The sequence below is a fragment of the Arvicola amphibius genome, chromosome 9, assembly GCF_903992535.2.
Source record: "Arvicola amphibius chromosome 9, mArvAmp1.2, whole genome shotgun sequence".
NCBI lineage: Eukaryota > Metazoa > Chordata > Mammalia > Rodentia > Cricetidae > Arvicola > Arvicola amphibius.
In genome coordinates this window covers 114,400,760-114,421,300 of record NC_052055.2, presented here as the reverse complement: position 1 = coordinate 114,421,300, position 20,541 = coordinate 114,400,760, and the positions used below count along the sequence as shown (strand labels likewise).

Sequence of the window (20,541 nt, the reverse complement as noted above, 5' to 3'; positions counted from 1 at the left end):
AGGGAGACCTGTGTGCCATTTATTTATGACTAATGTTTATTACAGTGGTTGCCTTAATATTTGATTAGCCATCACATTCTGCACTGTTTGGGGATGTTTCAGGTCAAATGCATTAGGCACTATGCAACTTTTGTTAGTTATCTATTTTTCATCTTCAAGGTACCTTTTCTCACTTGCTCTGAAATGAATAGAGTAAAATACTCTATACATTCCCTCATATGAGTTCAGACACATCATCTCTACCCAATGCTAATCTGAAATGTACAAATTCACCAATTATATTCTATTCTATTCAAAAAATTCACCCTTTTATTCTTTTGCAGAATGGTCGAGGTGGTAGTGTCTGAGCAATGAGGCCAGTTTCCTTTTGTATGTACAGTACAGTAGGCTGAGTAAGAATAACCTGAAGGAACTGGATAGAAACAGTCCTTGTTCCACAAAATTGAAAAATAAAAGGTACCATTTCCCCAGACACATGATACTCACAACCTTTTCCTTTCTAAGTTATGGAGTGCAGCATCTGAACTAGCAAATGAGCTTAGAAATGCTGGCTCTCCATCAGGGGTGATGTAAAGAGAGTCACCTGGGAATCTCGGCAGGGACAATGGAGGGAGCATTTACCTTCCCATTGTCCACTGCTTTCTCAAGAGTGGTGATTAATTTAGTAACTGTATCTTATAACTAAAGATGGGAAGCCACTTGGGCCCCCTACCTGTAACTTCTAGAAGTTTTAAAAGGAGAATCCAGCATCACACTTTTTAACCATGTGGCTTTTCAAAGCTTGAGAAACTCAGTGTGTTCCTGTGTAGTTTCTTTGGTACCTCTCCATGCTCTTCTGGCTCAAGGAATCTCAAATTTTTGGAAAATTTCACTCTTTGGGGTAGGATATCAAGATGTATTTTTCTAGTTGCATTTTTTCTGTTCTTCATGATATTGAGAGCAAAGAACTCTTTTATCCCTGCTGGGAAGGTGTTTACCAGATTCACTTTTGTGAATACACTGTGGGTGTTTTGATATTCATCCTCATAAACCGATTACACGCACACCTAAGGCTCTAATAACAGAAGGCCATTACAAGATTGCTTATCCTCCTCATTATTTTTGCTTGCCATTGACAGTGTGAAGCATAAATCAATATAGTTATAATGTGGCAGTATTTCTTGTGATGGCCTCCTGTACATGTTTTAGTTTTATAATCTCTATTGTGGCTGAGATATGTGGCAGATTGCCCATCATTCTCCCACAATGCGCTGTTCCAGACGAGGCGGTTTATTGAAATGCAATGCAAACATGCATAATCAATAGTTCATTATATGTATGCTTTGGGGACGTCAAAGAAAAACCACACATAACTAACTCTGCTTCTGCACGTGTTCTATTATGCTATAAATTTAAAAGTGCAGCTCTCCCACTAGAGGGAAGTATTGGCAAAAGGAAAGATTTCTTCCTCTGCCCTATAGCTAATTTTATCATTAAAACCCATTATCATTTGCTTCCTGTGGTTATATTTGTTGATCTGAACACAAATTAGTTTTTGTATTTCAATGGAGCATTCTAAATGTTACCATGGTTTTCAGCTAAAACAACACCAGGGATCTCTCACGATGTTGCTTTAACCAGTACAGCTTGTAATTTGAATCCATGCATCCTGCAAATAAAACTTGACCTCAAGATATTGTTAGCTAGCTGGAGGAAAATATGAGTTCCTTGTATTCATTTTCAAAATTAAAGTCTAAAATAATCATACATACTATTTTTCTTTCCTTTTTTTCAGATTAAAGAGTAGATTTAGGGAATAATTTGAACAGCATCCCAGCATGCTAGGAGCTAGCTGGCAAATTTATAAATGAATAAAGTTTGAAAAGAAAACACAAAACCTGAGAAGGGGAGGATGGGGAGAGCATGGGGTAATGGGACAGTTGGGATGGAGGAGGAGTGGATATGGGAGCAGGGAAGTATATATCTTAATTAAGGGAGCCATTAGAGGGTTGGCAAGAGACTGGACCCTGGAGGGGTTCCCAGGTGTTCAAGGAGATGCCCCCAGCCTGTTCCTTGAGCAGCTGAGGAGAGGGTGCCTGAACTGGCCCTATACTATAGCTACTCTGATGAATATCTTGCCTATCATCATAGAACCTTCGTCTGGCGATGGATGGAGATAGAGACAGAGACCCACATTGGAGCACTGGACTGAGCTCCCAAGGTCCAAATGAGGAGCAGAAGGAGGGAGAACATGAGCAAGGAAGTCATGGCTGCAAGGGTGCGCCCATCCACTGTGACGGTGGAGCCGATCTAATGGGAACTCACCAAGGCCAGCTGGACTAGGACTGATGGAGAATGTGATCAAACCGGACTCTCTGAATGTGGCTGACATGGAGGGCCGACTGAGAAGCCAAGGACAAAGGCACTGGGTTATGATTCTACTCCATATACTGGCTGTGTGGGAACCTGATCTGTTTGGATCCTCAACTTCTTAGACCGGGATGGAGGGGGGAGGACCTTGGACTTCCCACAGGGCAGGGAACCCTGACTGTTCTTTGGACTGGAGAGGGAGGAGGAGGGGGAATGGGGGAAGGGGGAGGGAAATAGGAGGAAGGGAGGAGGTGAAAATCTGGAGTAATAATAATACTAATAATAAAGAAAAAAGAAAAAAGAAATGACAAAATGTGATTCTTTTCAGAAATTTGAATCAACTGTAGTCTAAATATCCTTCAGTTCTGATGCCTCCTAAGAAAACACAGTGGTGGAAACCAGTGCATGGATCAGAATTCATGCTTCTGCCGTTCTGTCTGGCACTGTCCTGGGGCACTGTCTGGCTGCCATGCCCTCCTCTGGCTCTTCTCAGTCAAGTACAGTTGGTTCTACTGTCTGTGCCCTTTAGTTCTCGTCCTGGCCACCAGACTCCGAAGTCAAAGCATGCATGCTTTTAGACAAACGGCAAATTCTTCTGTTTTGCACTGGGACTTTCTTAAATAGAAATCAATTTGTTTAATATTTTCATAGTTTCAGAAAGCTTAAGATCTTCACTAAAGGGTTCTTTCTTAGTTGCCCTCTGTGATGTCTATACTAGGTTGTCAACTTAACTACATCTGGATTCAACTAAAATCCAAAAATGGGGTACACCTGTGAAGGATTTTTGCATAATTTGAATTAGGTAGGTCCACTTCTAATCTAGATCTTTGAGGTAGGAAGACACGTGCCTTTAATCTGAACCACAGCTTTTGCTGGAAGCCTATGTAAAGAAAGTTTTCTCTTTGAATATTCCCTCCTGCCATCAATAGCAAGTCCATTCCTTTACTGGCATGAAAGCCTGTTTTATTTTTTTTGTTGTTGTTGTTGCTGTTTGTTTGTTTTTGTTTTTTGGATTCCAGTATATACTGAAGACCGGACAGAAAACAAAGTGACTTTAATATCAAAGACCCTCCCCTAGCCCTGTTCTCTATAATCTATTAATAGGCTAATTTCTTCAAGAGGTTAGAGCCCTTGGGAACCAATCAGTGAGATCCCCGTCTGCAATACTTCTGCACTGACTACCAAAGAGCTTTTATTAATTGATTTTTTATTGATTTTTTATTGAGCTCTACATTTTTCTCTGCTCCCCTCATTGCCTCTCCCCTCCCCACTTCAACTCTCCCCCATGTTCCCAATTTACTCAGGAGATCTTGTCTTTTTCTACTTTCTACTTCCCACGTAGATTAGATCTATGTATGTCTCTCTTAGGGTGTCATTGTTGTCTATGTTCTCTGGGATTGTGATTTGCAGACTGGTTTTCTTTGCTTTATGTTTAAAAATCACTTATGAGTGAGTACATGTGATAATTGTCTTTCTGTGTCTGGGTTACCTTACTCAAAATAATGTTTTATAGCTCCATCTATTTTCCTGCGAAATTCAAAATGTCATTTTCTTCTGCTGTGTAGTATTCAATTGTGTAAATGTACCACATTTTCCTTATCCATTCTTCAGTAAAGAGGCATTTAGGTTGTTTCCAGTTCTGGCTATGACAAACAATGCTGCTGTGAACATTGTTGAGCACATGTCCTTGTGGTACAATTGAGCATCCTTTGGATATATACCCAAAAGTGGTATTACTGGGTCTTGAGGAAGGTTGTTTTCTAATTTTCTGAGAAATCACCACAGTGACATACAAAGGGGTTGTACCAGCTTGCAGAAGTGTTCCCTTTTACCCCAAACCTCTCCAGCATAAGTTGTCATCGGTGTTTTTGATCTTGGCCATTCTTATAGGTTTAAGATGGAATCTCAGAGTTGTTTTGATTTGTATTTCTCTGATGGCTAAGGATGTTGAACATTTCCTTAAGTGTCTTTCAGTCATTTTAGATTCCTTTGTTGAGAGTTCTCTGTTTAGGTCTCTACTCAGTTTATTTTTTATTGGATTATTTGTTCTTTTGATGACCAATTTCTTGAGTTCTTTGTATATTTTGGAGATTAGACCTTTGTTTGATGTGGGGTTAGTGAAGACCTTTTCCCATTCTGTAGGCTGTTGTTTTGTCTTGTTGACCGTGTCCTTTGCTTTACAGAAGCTTTTCAGTTTCAGGAGGTCCCATTTAGTAATTGTTTCTCTCTGTGTCTGTGCTGCTGGGGCTATATTTGGGAAGTGGTCTCCTGTGCCAATGAGTTCAAGTGTACTTCTCACTTTCTCTTCTATGAGGTTCCGTGTGGCTGGCATTATGCTGATGTTTTTGATCCATTTGGACTTGAGTTTTGTGCATGGTGATAGATATGGGTCTTTTGAGGGCTTTTGAAACTCCAACCATGATATTACAGGCTTACACTCATTATCATGGTTTAAATATAAAGAAGTGAAGTTTGGAGACCTTAAATTATCCACTCTTATCCAGCTAATAAAAGATAAAGGCACAATTGAAATCTTGTGAGTCAGACAAACCCTAAAGCATCATCCTGATATTTGAAGAGAACAACAAAAGTGACCACAAAACCCACTAGAACATTTTTTGGGAAGAAGACCTAAATAGAATTTTCATTAAAAACAAAACAAAACAAAGAAAACCCTCAGACAATATTTAAAAGATCTCTTTCTCGGTTACCTCACTCAGAAAGACAATTATCACATGTACTCACTTATAAGTGGTTTTTAAACATAAAGCAAAGAAAACCAGCCTGCAAATCACAATCCCAGAGAACATAGACAACAATGACACCCTAAGAGAGACATACATAGATCTAATCTACACAGGAAGTAGAAAAAGACAAGATCTCCTAAGTAAATTGGGAGCATGGGGACCTTGGGAGAGGGTTAAAGGGGAAGGGAGAGGTAGGGATGGGAGCAGAAAAAATTGTAGGGATCAATAAAAAATCAATAAAAAAGAAATACTGAAAAAAGATCTCTGAAACTAGATTTTAGCAATCCTCCGTGTCTTTGCTATAACTCATTTTTTCCTTTGAAAACTTACAGATCTTAAATGATTGCATAGTTTTAAAGATTTTATGGAAGTTTTTGTGGTGGATAAGACAGAAAAGGGGTAGAAGTTATACCTGCATTTAAAAACAGCAACCCATTCAATGCTCAACCATCCAAACAGTTGTTTTCTGTAAAACTTAAGACAGTTTCCTCAAATATTATTCTTGGCAACCTTAATTCCAAAAGAGGATTCACAAACAGGACCAAATATTCATTATGGGAATCAAAAATATTATTTCATTTCTTTGAGAGTCACGATCTATAGTAGTATTTTATGAAGTCCTGCTGTGTGGAAACTGCATTTGCTTTTCTGAAGTCTAGTGTTTCCCAAAGTTATTTGTCTATTGTGTGTGTGCATGCACATGGATGTGTGTGTGTGTGTGTTTGTTTGTGTATGTGTATGTACTATCTCCAAGAATTAGTAAACTATAAAATATTCCCAAGAGACAAATCCGAGATGTTGAAGATGTTAATTATTATTGTTTGGAAAACTGAATGACTTTAATCGAAATTTTCTGAGGAAATACTAAGATACCAAACACGCACAAGCACCATACAGTGTATAACAGGTAGCTCCTTAGGGCAAGGACAGCGGCTGTGCATAGATGGGATGTAGCTAAGACAACAGAACCCATGATAGCTGGTAACAAGGTGCTAGTACAAATGAGATCTTAACAGCTTCCTTGGCTACCATTGGAAGGGGCGGGGTTTAGTTTCTAGAGTGTGAGGACTGCTTTTCAATTAGGGGCGTAAGTGCTAAACAGTGAAGGCTAAAGGACTGCAGTATATTCACAAGTGGGACGATTACTTAGGACTTCCAGAAACCATCATGATTTCCTGATGGAGTTCTAAGAGACCTATGTAGTTGTTACAGCTCAGGAGACAAATTCAACCTGTGTGTACCTTTTTATTGGCTTCCTCCAGTCTGGAGGAATCAGGTTACATCTGAGTCCTCACATTCTAGGCTATTAGAGCATAAAGAGGTCCTAAACAACTCTCTGCACCAGTCACAATCGTGTCTCCCAATATATTCAGCTTTTGAAATTTGATGGCCAACACATTAGAAGGAACACTTCAATAGGAATCTGACCAGAAGAAGAGAAGAGGGGAGATATTTGAAGGCCACCATAGAAAACAATTATTTTTATTTTGTCAAGATAAATTACCCCATGGAAGAGCTCAGTAGTTTTTTATTCTTAAATTTTATTTTACAAGTAAAGGTGTTTTGCCTGCATGCATGTCTGGGTACCAAGTGAAGGTCTGATGCCTGCTGAGGCAGGAAGAGGACCTCAGACCTCCTGAAACTGGAGTTACAGGTGTGCTGTGAGCTACCACATGTGTTGGGAATTAAACTCAGGAAGAGCAAAAACTGTTTTTAATCACAGAACAATCTCTCCAGTCCCATGCACCCAATAAATCTGAAGTGTAACAATCATTATTCCAGCAGCTAGTTTCATACAATTATCATTTTGTTCAAATGCCTCTGTTCAGACAGGAACATGATGGCTGTTAGTAGTCTTGGAAAGTGCAGAGTTTCTGCCTCCATTGTGCTCAGGCCGTTTCTTTAAGCCATGGGTACTACGTCCATATCAAAGCCAGGACCCTACTCACCGGCTCTCAGGTGTTGTGGCTTTACTAATGTTGTGGCTCTGTACACTGGTTCCTTCTAGAAGAGCTAACATCTAGTATGTAATATTTGGTTCTGGAGGACAGTCATTTGAAAAGATAAAATATGAGGTCCTTCTAGGACCCACTGTTTGTCACAGCCTCAGCTTCTGTGGGCAATCTCCCTTCATGTCCCACACACGCCCTCTGGAAGAGTCAAGCACAGCTAGGGTGAACTCAGTCATTTCTCTTCATAGGAGAACTCCCCCCTCCCACTTGCTCCTCTGTAGCCATTCTAATAGAATCATAACCAATGAGGGAACCTGGCCACACATCTGTCTTTACTTGTCCCCTGAAGGTGTCATTCACGTACGAACAAGTTCAGCCTTTCACACTGGCACTCTTTCTAGTGCTGCAATTGCATCATATCTTAGACTTTAAGAACTGATTTGTATTATAACTTAGTCTGTGAGCCAAGACATCATACTGGATCTTGTTGTTTATATTATTTAGAGGTTTGTTTTTGATTTTAGGTATTTTCACATAGTATGTAATTTACTATGTTTTCAGATGTTTAGTATAATAAAGGTTTTTTTATGAGTGCCCTCTAAATCTACAACAAAACATAGGTTGTTTATATGATTTTGTTTTAGACCATTAAAACTAGACACTGGAGAAGTCTTTCATGGGTGTTTGTGGTTAACTTCTATTTTGTTCATTGTGTCGACATATTTTCTTATTTTAATTTTTTTTAAAAAAGAAAACAAACTATCTTTCAAGTATTTGTTGATTTACCCAGCTGTCAAGATTTAAAATATTAGGTGCGCTCAGGATTAAATACTTTATCATTTCATCTTTTTTTTTATTTCTTCTCTACAAAAGAAACCATGTCTCTGTTCATATTTTTCAGAGAAAATATGCTTTCCCTGTGGGGAATATTTGGAGAACAAGTGTTTCTTCCTCAAATACCATGCAACTATGTTATCATTGGAATAGCTTGTCAGTGCTGCTAGAAACAGACATACAGTTGAAACTTTGCAAGCTCGGCAAGGTTGCATTTGTGGAGGGATGTGAGCTGGACTCCAGTTGCTGGTGTCAGTGGTATCTGAGAGAGTTTTAAAGTTTCAACTTGCACATCTCACCTAGAGTTACCAGAAGGATAAAACAACAACCTTCTGTTAGAAATGTTGCCTGAAATTTTATTATGTGTATATAAGTTATAAGAGAATTAAAAAAAAGTGATGTAGAGCATGTACATAATTCCACTTTGGAGAAGTTTTGTTTCAAATGTATAAAAAATGAGAAAAGATGTGGGTCAGTCAGATTTATCCACTGGGATTCTTGACTTTTCTCAAGAAAAGGAAGGACAGAGGCACAAAGTTAGTCCAACATCCTCTAATTGCTGAGGAAAAAATGAACCACCGAGAATGATCCCTCAGAGATGCTGCTGTGTGGCCTAGTGAAACCTTGTGTTATGATAAGGAGCAGCCTGGGACAAGGAAGCTGGAGTCTAGCTAGAAAGCAGGGTGACTAATTAAAAGCCGACCACTTCCTAAATATAACTCCAGTAGCACAGACATTGAGAGAATCAATTAATAAATGGAACCTCCAAAACTGAAAAGCTTCTGTAAAGCAAGGACACAGTCAACAAAACAAAATGGCAGCCGACAGAATGGGATAAGATCTTCACCAGCCCCACATCAGACAGAGGACTGATCTCCAAAATATACAAAGAACTCAAGAAATTGGTCATCAAAAAAAACCACCCAAATAATCCAATAAAAAATAAATGAAGTACAGGTCTAAACAGAGAACTCCCAACAGAGGAATGTAAAATGGCTAAAAGACACTTAAGGAAATGGCCAACATCCTTACCCATCAGAGAAATGCGAATCAAAACAACTGTGATATTTCATCTTACACCCATAAGAATGGCCAAGATCAAAAACACTGATGATAACTTTTGCTGGAGAGGTTGTGGGGTAAAAGGAACACTCCTGAAATGCTGGTGGGAATGCAGGCTGGTACAACCCTTTGGAAGTCAGTGTGGTAATTTCTCAGAAAATTAGGAACCAACCAGCCTCAAGACCCAGCAATACCATTTCTGGGTATATACCCAAAGAATGCTCAATTGTACCACAAGGACATGTGCTCAATTATGTTCACAGCAGCATTGCTTGTCATAGCCAGAACCTGGAAACGACCTAAATGCCCCTTTTTCGAAGAATGGATAAGGAAAATGTGGTACATTTACACAATGGAGTACTACACAGCTGAAAAAAATCTTGAATTTTGCAGTCAAATGGATGGAGCTAGAAACATCATATTGAGTGAGGTAACCCTGACCTAGAAAGACAAATATCATATGTACTCACTCACAAGTGTTTTTAAACATAAAGTAAACCAGCCTACAAATTACAATCCCAGAGAACCTAGACATCAATGAGGACCCTAAGAGAGATATGCATGGATCTAATCTACATGGGAAGTAGAAAAAGGCAAGATCTCCTGAGTAAATTAGTAGCATGGGGACCATGGGAGAGGGTAGAAGGGGAGAGGAGAGGAAGAGGGGGAAGCAGAGAAAAATGAATTGCTCAATAAAATGAATAATAAAAAGACAAAAAAAATATTTTGATTTTTTAATGAACTATTTGGTCTCAGTTTGTTCCTAGTGAGTTCTTCCATGTGTGTAATCAAAGCAGATAGTGCTTCAATCAGTTTGATATAGTTAGTCCCAATTTGACTTCTTCTGATCCTCTGCATGAGCCCAAGTCTAACCTAACCAGTACAGTGAGCTCCACTCCTGGGTATTTATGACGATTACTACCAGCCAGTCCGGAAAGACAGAAGACAGTGCCATTCAATTAGCTATTTTTCAGTCTGGGGATGATATGAAAATGCCATCAAATGACAAGGCTTTCTCCATTGCCATGTAACAACTGGACTATTCCCCTTTTTTCAAGGACTCAGTCCTGCCACATGAAGGTAAGAAAATCAGACCATGTGTCATCTCTTGGCATCTGCTTCAGGTGCTATTTGATGGACTTGATCCTTTTGGTCACTCTCACTCAGTGTTTTTCCCTACTTAACAGTTGTGACTTTTTAACCCCCCCACAAAAGTATGTGTACACACCATAGAACTCAGAACACAGACCAGGCTGATATTATTTTTGTGGGGACCCTCTCTTTGTCTGCTCTTTGCTAGGACCTTAGTAGTACTGACCACCAAACCTGGTAGTCATGACAAATGCTTGCCCACCAGAGAGGTAAGCTAAGTCCTCAGTGCCAGAGAAATTGGAAGTTAATACAGAATTGAGCACTAAACCCACCTATCTCTGAAGCCCTTTTCATCTTAGAATGTTGAAATTTTAAACTGAACTAGTTCATGCTAAAAAACTCTATCATCTATTCTCTCTCTCTCTCTCTCTCTCTCTCTCTCTCTCTCTCTCTTCCCCGAAAAATTTGTAATATGTTAATATCCACTTTGATATGGACTATCAAAATGAAGTTCTGATTTGACCAGTCACAACCTATGGAAGACTTATAACCAATCTTCAAAGATTTGTTTAATGCCTCTTTAAAATCCTTCTTGTAGGTTTATTTTGCAAGTTTTCTTAAGTACTTCATATTAATAAATCTTTATCCTTGGTTCATACCACTGAGTTCCTATGATTTTTTTTTTCCAAAAATACACTGTGAGTTGAAGAAACAGTTGTGGCACATAGAGAAGGGAGGGCGGCCCCTCCAGGTTCCTTACCTTTACGATTACCGTGACTGTCGCTATACCAGGTGGCATTGTTCCATAAATATCAAAGGCCTCCACCAAGAATGTGATGCTGGCTTCCTGGTCAGGAAAGGCCTCATAATCCAAACTCCTCAAAAGGGACAATTCTCCAGTAAATGGATGAAGTGCAAAAAGGTGCTTCACCTCAGGGCTTCTGATCCGATATGACACATTTGCTCCAAGATCAACATCCTTGGCCTATGAAGAGTGAGCGAGAAGAATGGTTATGTCAGAGGGCTTCCCACAAGAGGAATGAGGGCTGATGGAAGCGCATTAGTGCCTGGGACAGCGTGGGTTTCGTGATAAGGAAAGGACACATGACTGTCATTTACCAGGAAATGGAAAATGGAAAGATGGAGAAAGGACAAACATAAGATAGTGAACACAAAATATTTTTGAATTAAAATTATTTGTGGAGTGATTTACATAAACAGGTTCTAAAATCCCATAAGTAAATATGGAACCAGGTCCTTCTCGGAAGGCTGCCTTGGAAGGATGGGGTGATGTATTCGCAAACGCTACTCTCTCGCTCTTTCCTGCCTCTTGCTAGTGTCTGTTTGGCACGCATTATGCAGACGGTGAAGTAAAGAGAATACAATGAACTGACATGTAAATCTTGCCCTCTATATCACAGCCCAGAAGAGAATAAAAAGTATAAATACCCAAATATAAAGGGAAAGATAATGTTTTATACAAAGGTATTCTGAATGAGTCCTGATGAAAAGCTGTTTTTTTTTTAATGTGTGTGTATGGGGGGTGTAAAATGGTCATTCCATTCAGTGGGGCAGAGGAGAGAAGCACCTTGGTGGAGAGAAGGCAACTGCAGGAGTAAACATGTCAAATCTTAGTTCTGTGGAATGAATACCCATGGAAGGCCATGTGAGTCATGGTCTCTTATCAGTTGATGATGTCACAGTAGAGGGAACCAGTCAGGACACAGATTTCATGTCATTTCTTGCTGAAAAATTCTCCTGTTTCCACTCGATCTCTGACCGAGACTGTTAGTTCCCTTCCGGTATTTGTTACAAAATTCTTTAGTAAGTAACTTATAAAGTGGGGTTTCAGTCCCTGATCCCATAACCCTGTATGGACCTAGACATCATGGTGGCAAACAAAGACCAGAGAAGCCTTGTCTGTGTTATGAAATCCAGAAAGTAGAGAGAAATTCAAAGGGGCTGGAGAACTCAATATCTTCTTCAAGGGTAAGCTACCTCTGTCTCAACCTCCAATAATTCCACAGGCTGAGTACCAAGCCTTCAGCATATGGGCCTTGAGGGACATTTGAGATTCAAATGACAGCAATCTCATCCTCTGAATATTGTGACAGAACACAATGCCTTCTGGCTCCTTAGAACCTTGGGCATCAATCAGCATCTCCCTTGACATTTTGAGTGTTTTATTTTTACATGACCTTGATTAATCCTTTCTGTTTCTCTCTTTAACTGGGAACCGACTGGCTTCTCAGTACACAGCAGCACCGTAGCTTTTCCTAGCAGAAAGAACCACGCAAGTTTGAATAGAAGGTGTGTATCAGATTGCTAGGATCTTGCTTCTTACTACCAATGTTGAGAGCTGTTTAAAAATGAATGAGAAGTCCATAGGGGCTGTGAATCCATCTTGAGCACCTGTTCATCACCCAGACCGTATATACACACATACATACGTATGTATATAGCATATATGTATGTAACCACAATTAATGAAAAAAGAGGACATGAATTTTTGAAAGACAGCAAGGAGTAGTTTTGAGGATGAAAAAGGAAGAAGAAAAGGGAAGGGGAAATGATAATTATAGAATCAACAAATAAAAAAATTAATTACTAAATAAAGAAGTCATAGTATACAGCTCAGCACCTATACTGCATGAGTGTTGAAGAGGTAAATGGATGAACAAATGGACAGGTGATTTTTTTCTAGGTTGGCACACATCGTTATTTGATTTATTAATGTCTGTAACCTAAGTATTTGCTCAGGTCTATCAAGACGGTCTTGATAGAAAACTTCAAGCTTTACTTTGCAGACGAAGTATAAACAGACTGAGGTTGATTTTTTTCTTTTGTTATAATATGGTTCTCGGGCCCCCTTTTCAGTATTAAATAGGTAAGTGTATAAAAAGAGATTTATGGGTTCTCCTGAGCTACTGTCATAAAATGTTGGGAGCTACTAATATTACACTTGAGCACAGAGCTTTGTATATGAGTTTCAGTTAGGAAGAGTTAGAAATTTGAAAATGGTGTAAAAGTGAGTAAAAAAATTACTACAGAATAAACAATGTCTTATATGAGCATATAAAGTATATGAGGAAAAGTATATTAGTTCACATGCATATATGCATTTATGAATTTATATGCTATGTATGCACATACCTAAACACATGTTTATATATATGCATGTTTATATAAATGCATGTCTCTATTTGATGTCTATTTGATATTCGTGTGACTCCTCTGGAAAAATTTAATTTTTTTTTGAGAAAATCAGTTTTTTCTTTGTATTGTCAATGTGACAAAACCATCTAGCATTACTTTTATACATGCCAAAACGCATAAAATGTGGTATATTTCTTACCATTGCAAACTTTCTCCTTTTAATTTTGTGGGTTCTCCCAGAGGAAGGGTTTCGTATAAAACACAATATGCAATTTTTGAGACTTAATAAGGTTTATCCATAGCTTATCCGAATCTAAGTTATTCTGAGCTCATCATATATATGTTTGTAGTTAAACTTCAAAGTCTGATCCTCACAGCTAATCTTGTAATATAGATCTCCTGGAATTAATGCTTGTCCACACACCTCTATTTGCAGGAAGGTGGTCCCAGCTGGAAGATTCTCTTCAACCACGACTGTGTATGTTGAATTGGTAAAAACAGGACTGTTATCATCAATGTCCAACACCTTGATATACAGTGTCAGCGTTGAATGCCGAGGGTGCACGGCTCCATCCGTTGCCACAACAACCAGTTCATAGTGGTCCCTGACTTCCCTGTTCAGCTTCACGGCTGTGTAAATGCTCCCATTGGACGTTATGCGGAAGAGGTTGTTGAAGTTACCCAGGCTGTAGTGCACTTGGCCATTTATCCCAGCATCTGGATCTGTTGCCTAAACAGGAGAACCAGAGGGCTTAGCACAACTCTTCTGGCATATTGCTGATAAACTCTGCCACAGTTTCTAACCAAAAATTCTTTTTCCTTCTAAAGGGGAAATTTAGAAGGATAATAAAGGTACAATTTGCAGTCAAAATCATGAAAAGAAATGAGCTATGATTTAATTATATACTCAGTGGAAAAGGACATAAAGCTGATATCATTAGAAACAACAATATATTATGTCAGAGAAAATGAATATTATAAAAATGGAAGGTATCATGTACTTTCATTGCTGCAATAGATTTTGAATGTCAAAAAAAGCACTTAGTTTGAATTTATTTAAGATGATTTACGAACAGTTTAAGATTTGATGGTTGTTTTTGTTTAAGAAATTCATATAGTCATTTTCATATTTACATATGTTTGGGCATGATGCATATTTACCTCATTTAATCCTTGTGATGATTTTGATGAGTAAATATCATTGGCCCCATTTTGCAAATGAGACCATATGGCTTAAGGAAATTAATTGTCTCATGTAAAGTTACACAAGAATTAAATACCTTGGGGGGTCCTAGAATTTAAACAGTATCTCATATGCAAAACTATTTAATAAATGTTAATGAAATTAATGAAGGCTCTGTGAACATATAGAACTGAGGTTTGAAATTAAACATATTCCCAAACTGGATGACAATAAAGTGCAGTAACTGTCAAATCAGAAGACAGGGCTACTGTTTAATATTAGACTATGAATCTCAAATAATAGCAGGGAGAATTGTTGGTGCTGCCTGAATCTATATTTGTTCAAAATTTTAGGCATAAAGCCATTTTGCTCCAAACATAAGAAAGCTTTGAGTGACTATATTTCTGATAGAATGTTGATAGGAGTACTCTTATTTAAAATTCAGCAACTTATAACCTCACACCATCAAATACTGTACATCTTATACCAAATGATTCTATTACCATTTCTTATAAAGTCTTGAATCTTTTTAAGAAGCTGTGAAATACTGTAGAATTATGTTTCAAACTGCCACTAAAGAAAGAAAGGGGACAGGACTTTATTTTGATTTCTCTGCTTGTAATCACTGAATCTTCGTGAGGCCTGGAATGCAAGATGGTGCATTTTACTTTTTATTTATTTTTATCTATCTATCTATCTATCTATCTATCTATCTATCTATCTACCCACCCATCTATCTATCTATCTATCTATCTATCTATCTATCTATCTATCTATCATCTATCTATCCATCTATCCATCTATCTATCTATCTATCTATCTATCTATCTATCATCTATCTATCATTTATTAAGGCAGAGCATTTTAGCATCCCATACACACTGCTCAGTTTGGAAAAAAATAAAGACTAGATGTGGACACTGGGCTGGTTTTAAGATGGCACTTGCTGATGGCCTGATTTCAACCTTTGGATCATCTAGAATAGAAGAATTCATTCTGATCTTCACACATACACTGTGTGAGCACACACACACACACACACAATTAAATACACAATACATAAGCAAACAAACAAATAAATGAGATGCAAAAAGCTGAGAACAACGTTTCTAACACCAGTCTTCAGTTTCACAAGTCTGACACTTCAGCCAGATCTGTCCCTTAGACAAAAATACAGATGCCCTGGAGAGGTGAAGCCTGGGAAGAAAACAGAAGAGTTTGCAATAACACCTGGAGAAGGAGAACAAACATAGTCAGAGAACTATGCAGAAATACTTTCTTGGAAGCTCTACTTTGCTTAGATGTTTCCAGAAACTGCTGGTAGGTGAATGGCAATTGCCATCCCAGGGGGACAACAAAGAACAGGCTCCATCCCTCCATCATTCCAGACAGTCACGGAAGCATTTGTTCTCTGTAGTCAACTGAATGGATAAAGAAAAAAATTTACACCACTGCTCTTAGGATTTTCAGTCTCCCCTTCCAGCTCTGGGACACTTAGTAAAAACCGTTCTAATCATGTGTCGTATTTTAAGTGACTACTGCCCAAGGTGGTTTGTTCGTTCTTCTAACTCAATGTTCACTATGACAAGTGGTTTGATTTAACTAGTACAACTTTGCTTCCCTCTGTCTCTCATCTCTCTCCTTCCTTCCCTCCTTCCCTCCCTCCTTCCCTCCCTCCTTCACTCCCTCTCTCCCTCTCTCCCTCCCTCCCTTCCTGTTCCCCTCCCCCTCTCTGTGTGTATTTCTATGTGTGTTAAGGAGTTGAACCCATTGTCTTTGTATGTTCGGCTACGTAACAATGTCTCATTTCCAATACTCTGATATATCTGGGCAGATGCGCTCTGATTTACCATGGATTATACCCTTACAAACCCATTTAAATGAAAACTATTGTTAAGTCAAAACATATTTCAAACATTGATGTGCTGAGCCCTACAGACTAGGAACTCATCACACTGTACAGCTCTGGTCATTTCCTCTCCCAAAGAGGCATGCTGACCAGGGGCTGGAGCTCCCTGCTGCTGCCCAACACTGGACACCGCCATTGCAGAAGGAATGCCACCGTGATCAAGAAGAAACTTCAAAAATTTAAGTTTTCTTTGTATCTGATACCTGTTGCTTCTGTACCATCAGAAAGTCAAAAACTCCTAAGTCAACCTATCACACGCAGGCGGCACCTATGCTAGCATTTATTCCATTGCCAAAACATCAAATAATCATACCCTTATTGGCTCCCATGAAATAGCAGTTCATTATATAAATCTCTGAAAGTAAGATGTTCAGTGTAGGGTCATCAGTCTAAAAGCTAGGTTTGAGCCATCTCTGCTCCTTCCCGGAAGCTCTGGGGGAATATTGGCAGACTCGGCTATGTAAGCAGTGAGCCTGAGATTCTGATCCCTTTGAAAACAGAAATGTGAAGACTGTCGCCAGCCTCCTGCTCAACCATTTTCTGTACCTGTAAGTGCAGTAGCGTTTAACCTGGCTTTCTTGCAAGTTTTGAATCCCTCCTTCTCCTCTTTCTACTTTGCTTCTTTGACCCATGGTCCAACCACCTCGCTCCTTTTTAAAGGCCTGTGTAAGTATTTTAGGTTTACTTTGACAAACAGGGATAAATTATTACCCTCTCAAGGGCCTTTACTTTAACCATATGTTATGCAAATATTTAGCAATCTCTATAGTTTTTGAAATTATTTACTTTTAGTCTACCCGTTAAATTACCCATTTTAAAAGATTTCTATTAAGAAACTTTAGCTGGGACACCCTCTTTAATGCATTCCCTAACTTCTTTAAAATCCATTTAAATTGGCTAAAGTGTAGTAAATGTGTCAAGTACTTATACAGGCACCTGAACCTTTGCCTCGTGTAGAAATACTTAGCTCCCTGCATGGCTAGCCACCATGAAATAAAGCTTGTTTGACTTTATATTCTGTAGCAATTAACTCTAACCATGTTAAAGTTGCTCAAATATGCAGCTAATGGTGACAAAAGGACAGAATATGCACAAAACTGCTTCCTCCCTCCCTCCCTCCCTCCTTCCCTCCCTCCCTCCCTTCCTCCCTCCCTCCCTCCCTCCCTTCCCTGTCTCCCAGTCACTGAGCTAGACAAATGAGGTTGTGGCTCAGGCACTGGGGGCAGATTCAGTTGCTTTACTGTTACATATGAGGGAGCCAGCGTGAGACAAGAGAGTTCTCTCAGAGTTCCTATTATCAATAGTAGTGTCGAGAACTTTGCATGGATGCTTACCAGCTCCACTCAAGCAGCTCACTGCACAGTGCTGTAATGGAGCCATTCATCTCCTTACAGATCAATTAGAAGTTAATTAAAATTGTTAATAAGAAAAATCGCACTTCTCTACTTGTACTACATTGAAGCAATAAACAGTAAAGGCTGCAACTTTATAATCATCTGTCCACGGAACACTCATTTTAAAACCTATGTCTTCCCGGGGCCTGATTTGTGGTGAGATTTTTGGGCATGCATAGGGCTGGGAGATTGGCTGAAAGTCTATAATCAAATAATCACCTTAAAAATCAAAACAAAGGTCTCATTGGAGAGACGTTTAGTTGTGTGCTTAAAAGGCAAACAACACATTTAAATCACTAAAATCAAAATCAGAGAATATGTTAAAGAAAACCAGTTATTTAAGAGGGAGGCCAGAGGCCATGGAAAAATCACTTGCTAAACAAATATATCATTTTGAACAAAATTGTGCACAGATTTATTTTTCCATGCTACATGTCATCAGCACTAGGAATACTAGTTCCTAAGTGTTCAATTCATGCCCTCTTTTTCGTTACTGCTATCTTTGCTCACTGTCTTTCTGGAGGTCTAAATCTTTCTCTTTAGGAAATTAAGCTCACTGCTAAGGTTTCTACATCAGGGGCTACCAAACTTGTTGAACCCTTCAATCTCTCTGCTTCTTTTTCAGACATTCTCTTCCTCTGTGGCCCAGGCTGCCCACAAAATCAGCTTAAACACGAGCCACACACCTCAGCTGCCTGAGTTCTGGGAATACAGATGCGAGCTAGCATCCAAGGATTTCTGTGAGCAAAACAGACTGACATCAAACTCTCAAAGAAGGCTAGGTGTATGTGGCCTGCTGCTGAAACAGCTGGGAGGTAGGGCTCCTATGTAACATACAAGTAATTGATTCCAAGTTAAATATTTATCATTACATTCAACTCATTTAGGGAAAAGTGATTTGTTTACAGTGACGGAATTCTTCTACAAGCATCAGACAGATGACACAGAAAGGGATATCTCAGTTACCACGAAGGTGTGAACTACCGTGTGGCACCTCCCTGTACCAGTGTGAGGAAGAGAGAGAGCTTTGCTCCCTCTTTGCCCATTCTCTGCAGCAGATTTAGAGGCTATGCCCCCTCTTCTCACTTAGAGAAGAAGTGGGAGGTGTTCCTGAGGAGGTCATCCGTACACTGGCCCGCGCATCTTTCATGGCATTATTAGCAGAGATGCTTTTGAAGATGCTTATCTAGAAACTTCAACATTTATAAAGCAGTTTCTGGTGTACTTCTCTATCGATGCTGACCTTTCTCAAGAGTGATGATAATTTTTTTTGAGGGGAAAGAAACAATTCAATGACTCAAGTAAGGTTAGACTTCCCCCTCTCTATAAAAATACCGCATTAATATTATTGAATGAAAACCGGCAGTCTACTAGGCAAGAGTAAGTAGCCCATGAGTTATCCCAAATGACAGTCAGAGCGAACAGTTTCCTGAGCAGAACCCTGAGATCTCAGGCTGTAGGTCTCAGAAAGGTTGGGTTTTCCAACTTATAGACAACATTTCCATACTGATTGAATTGCCTTGACTAAGCCTCCCACCCTCCTCCTGTAAAGAATGCCAGCCAGTAGTGTTTACCTCACTGCCTCTTATGGGCTCTGTATTGAGTTAGCAACAAACTTAGGTCACATTAAGGAAGTAATCAAAATATTGACCCTGATTATTGTTATCACCTTTTCTGATCTCTATTAGTAGTTCATTTAGATAGATAGGTTGTGCCCTGAAATACTTTCAGAGTTTTGTTGTGGAACATGCCAGACTACTTTTATCAATGTCTGTATGCTATTTTCCTTTGTCTCTATTAACTCTGAGAGTCTAGAGATTCTCTGGGAGTTTCAGTGTTGATTTGCCAAAGAATTCACATATGAAGTGCACCTGTTCATGCAGCAATTTTAGTGCAACAAGTGATATTTATGAGGAGATTTTATTGGATGCAAGTAATAAAAATGTATTTTTTGTTATTATAAGGAAGATTAAAGACAATCAAAGCTTTCTTATGTGTTTATAAATGTACTGTAGCATTTATGAAGGGGTGAACTACCATGTATCACCTAAAATATGAGTGTATGTGTGTGAATATGCATATCTGTGTGCATGAGCATGGGGTTCTGTGTATGTGTGCATATGTGAGAATACATGTACATCAGTGTGTACAAATGTATGTCTATGAGTGCATTTGTATGTAGGTTTATATGCACATGTGTTACTATGGGAAAAATGCATGTATATTTGAGCATGTGTATGTGTTTATGGGCCTGTGTGGGTATGGGTGTTTCTGTATGCATGTGTGTGTGTGTGTGTGTGTGTGCATCTGTTCTTGCATGTATGATGGTTACATGTGTGTACATACACATGTCCATGTATAAATGCATGTGTACATTTATCTACATGTGGGTACATGTACACATATGGGTGTGTGTGTTTGTATGAATGAGAAACATCTCCATAAGTTCATGTACTTGATCTGTGGGTTCCCCATGGCAGTGCGTTTGGGAGGTCCTGGAATTTGTAGGAGGTGGAATCTTACAAAAGGAAGAAGGCCACTGAGGGCGGGATTAGAGCATCTATGGCCTCTCACTACTGCCAGTTCATGGCTTTGTGTAGTTGAAACTGTGATCTGTCGGCTTCCTGCTCCGGCTGTCTGCAGTCATGCCTCCCCCACCCTTAGGGACTCTCTCCCTGGACTGCTCAGCCAAATCAACTCCTTTTCCTATCTGCCACTTTCAGTTGTGCTGTTTTCTCACAGCAACAAAAAGTAATGAATCCATCTGTGTACCTGTATATGTGTGCAGGCACCTGTGTGCATTATATGTGTGCGCGCGCGCGTTGTGTATTCATGTATGTGTATGGATATACGCATGTTTGTG

General features: G+C 39.2%; 1 protein-coding gene across 12 annotated transcripts in view; it reads right to left on the bottom strand.

The window, feature by feature from the left end:
• Nucleotides 1-20,541, bottom strand: part of Pcdh15 (protocadherin related 15) — a 535,963-nt gene that overhangs the window by 143,073 nt on the left and 372,349 nt on the right. For all 12 annotated transcript variants that reach the window (XM_038341596.1, XM_038341597.1, XM_038341595.1 and 9 more), the window contains 2 exons: nucleotides 13,617-13,922; nucleotides 10,797-11,021 (listed from right to left, as the gene is read on the bottom strand). In XM_038341596.1, coding sequence (XP_038197524.1) covers nucleotides 10,797-11,021; nucleotides 13,617-13,922 — 531 coding nt within the window. The remainder of the gene's footprint in view (nucleotides 1-10,796; nucleotides 11,022-13,616; nucleotides 13,923-20,541) is intronic.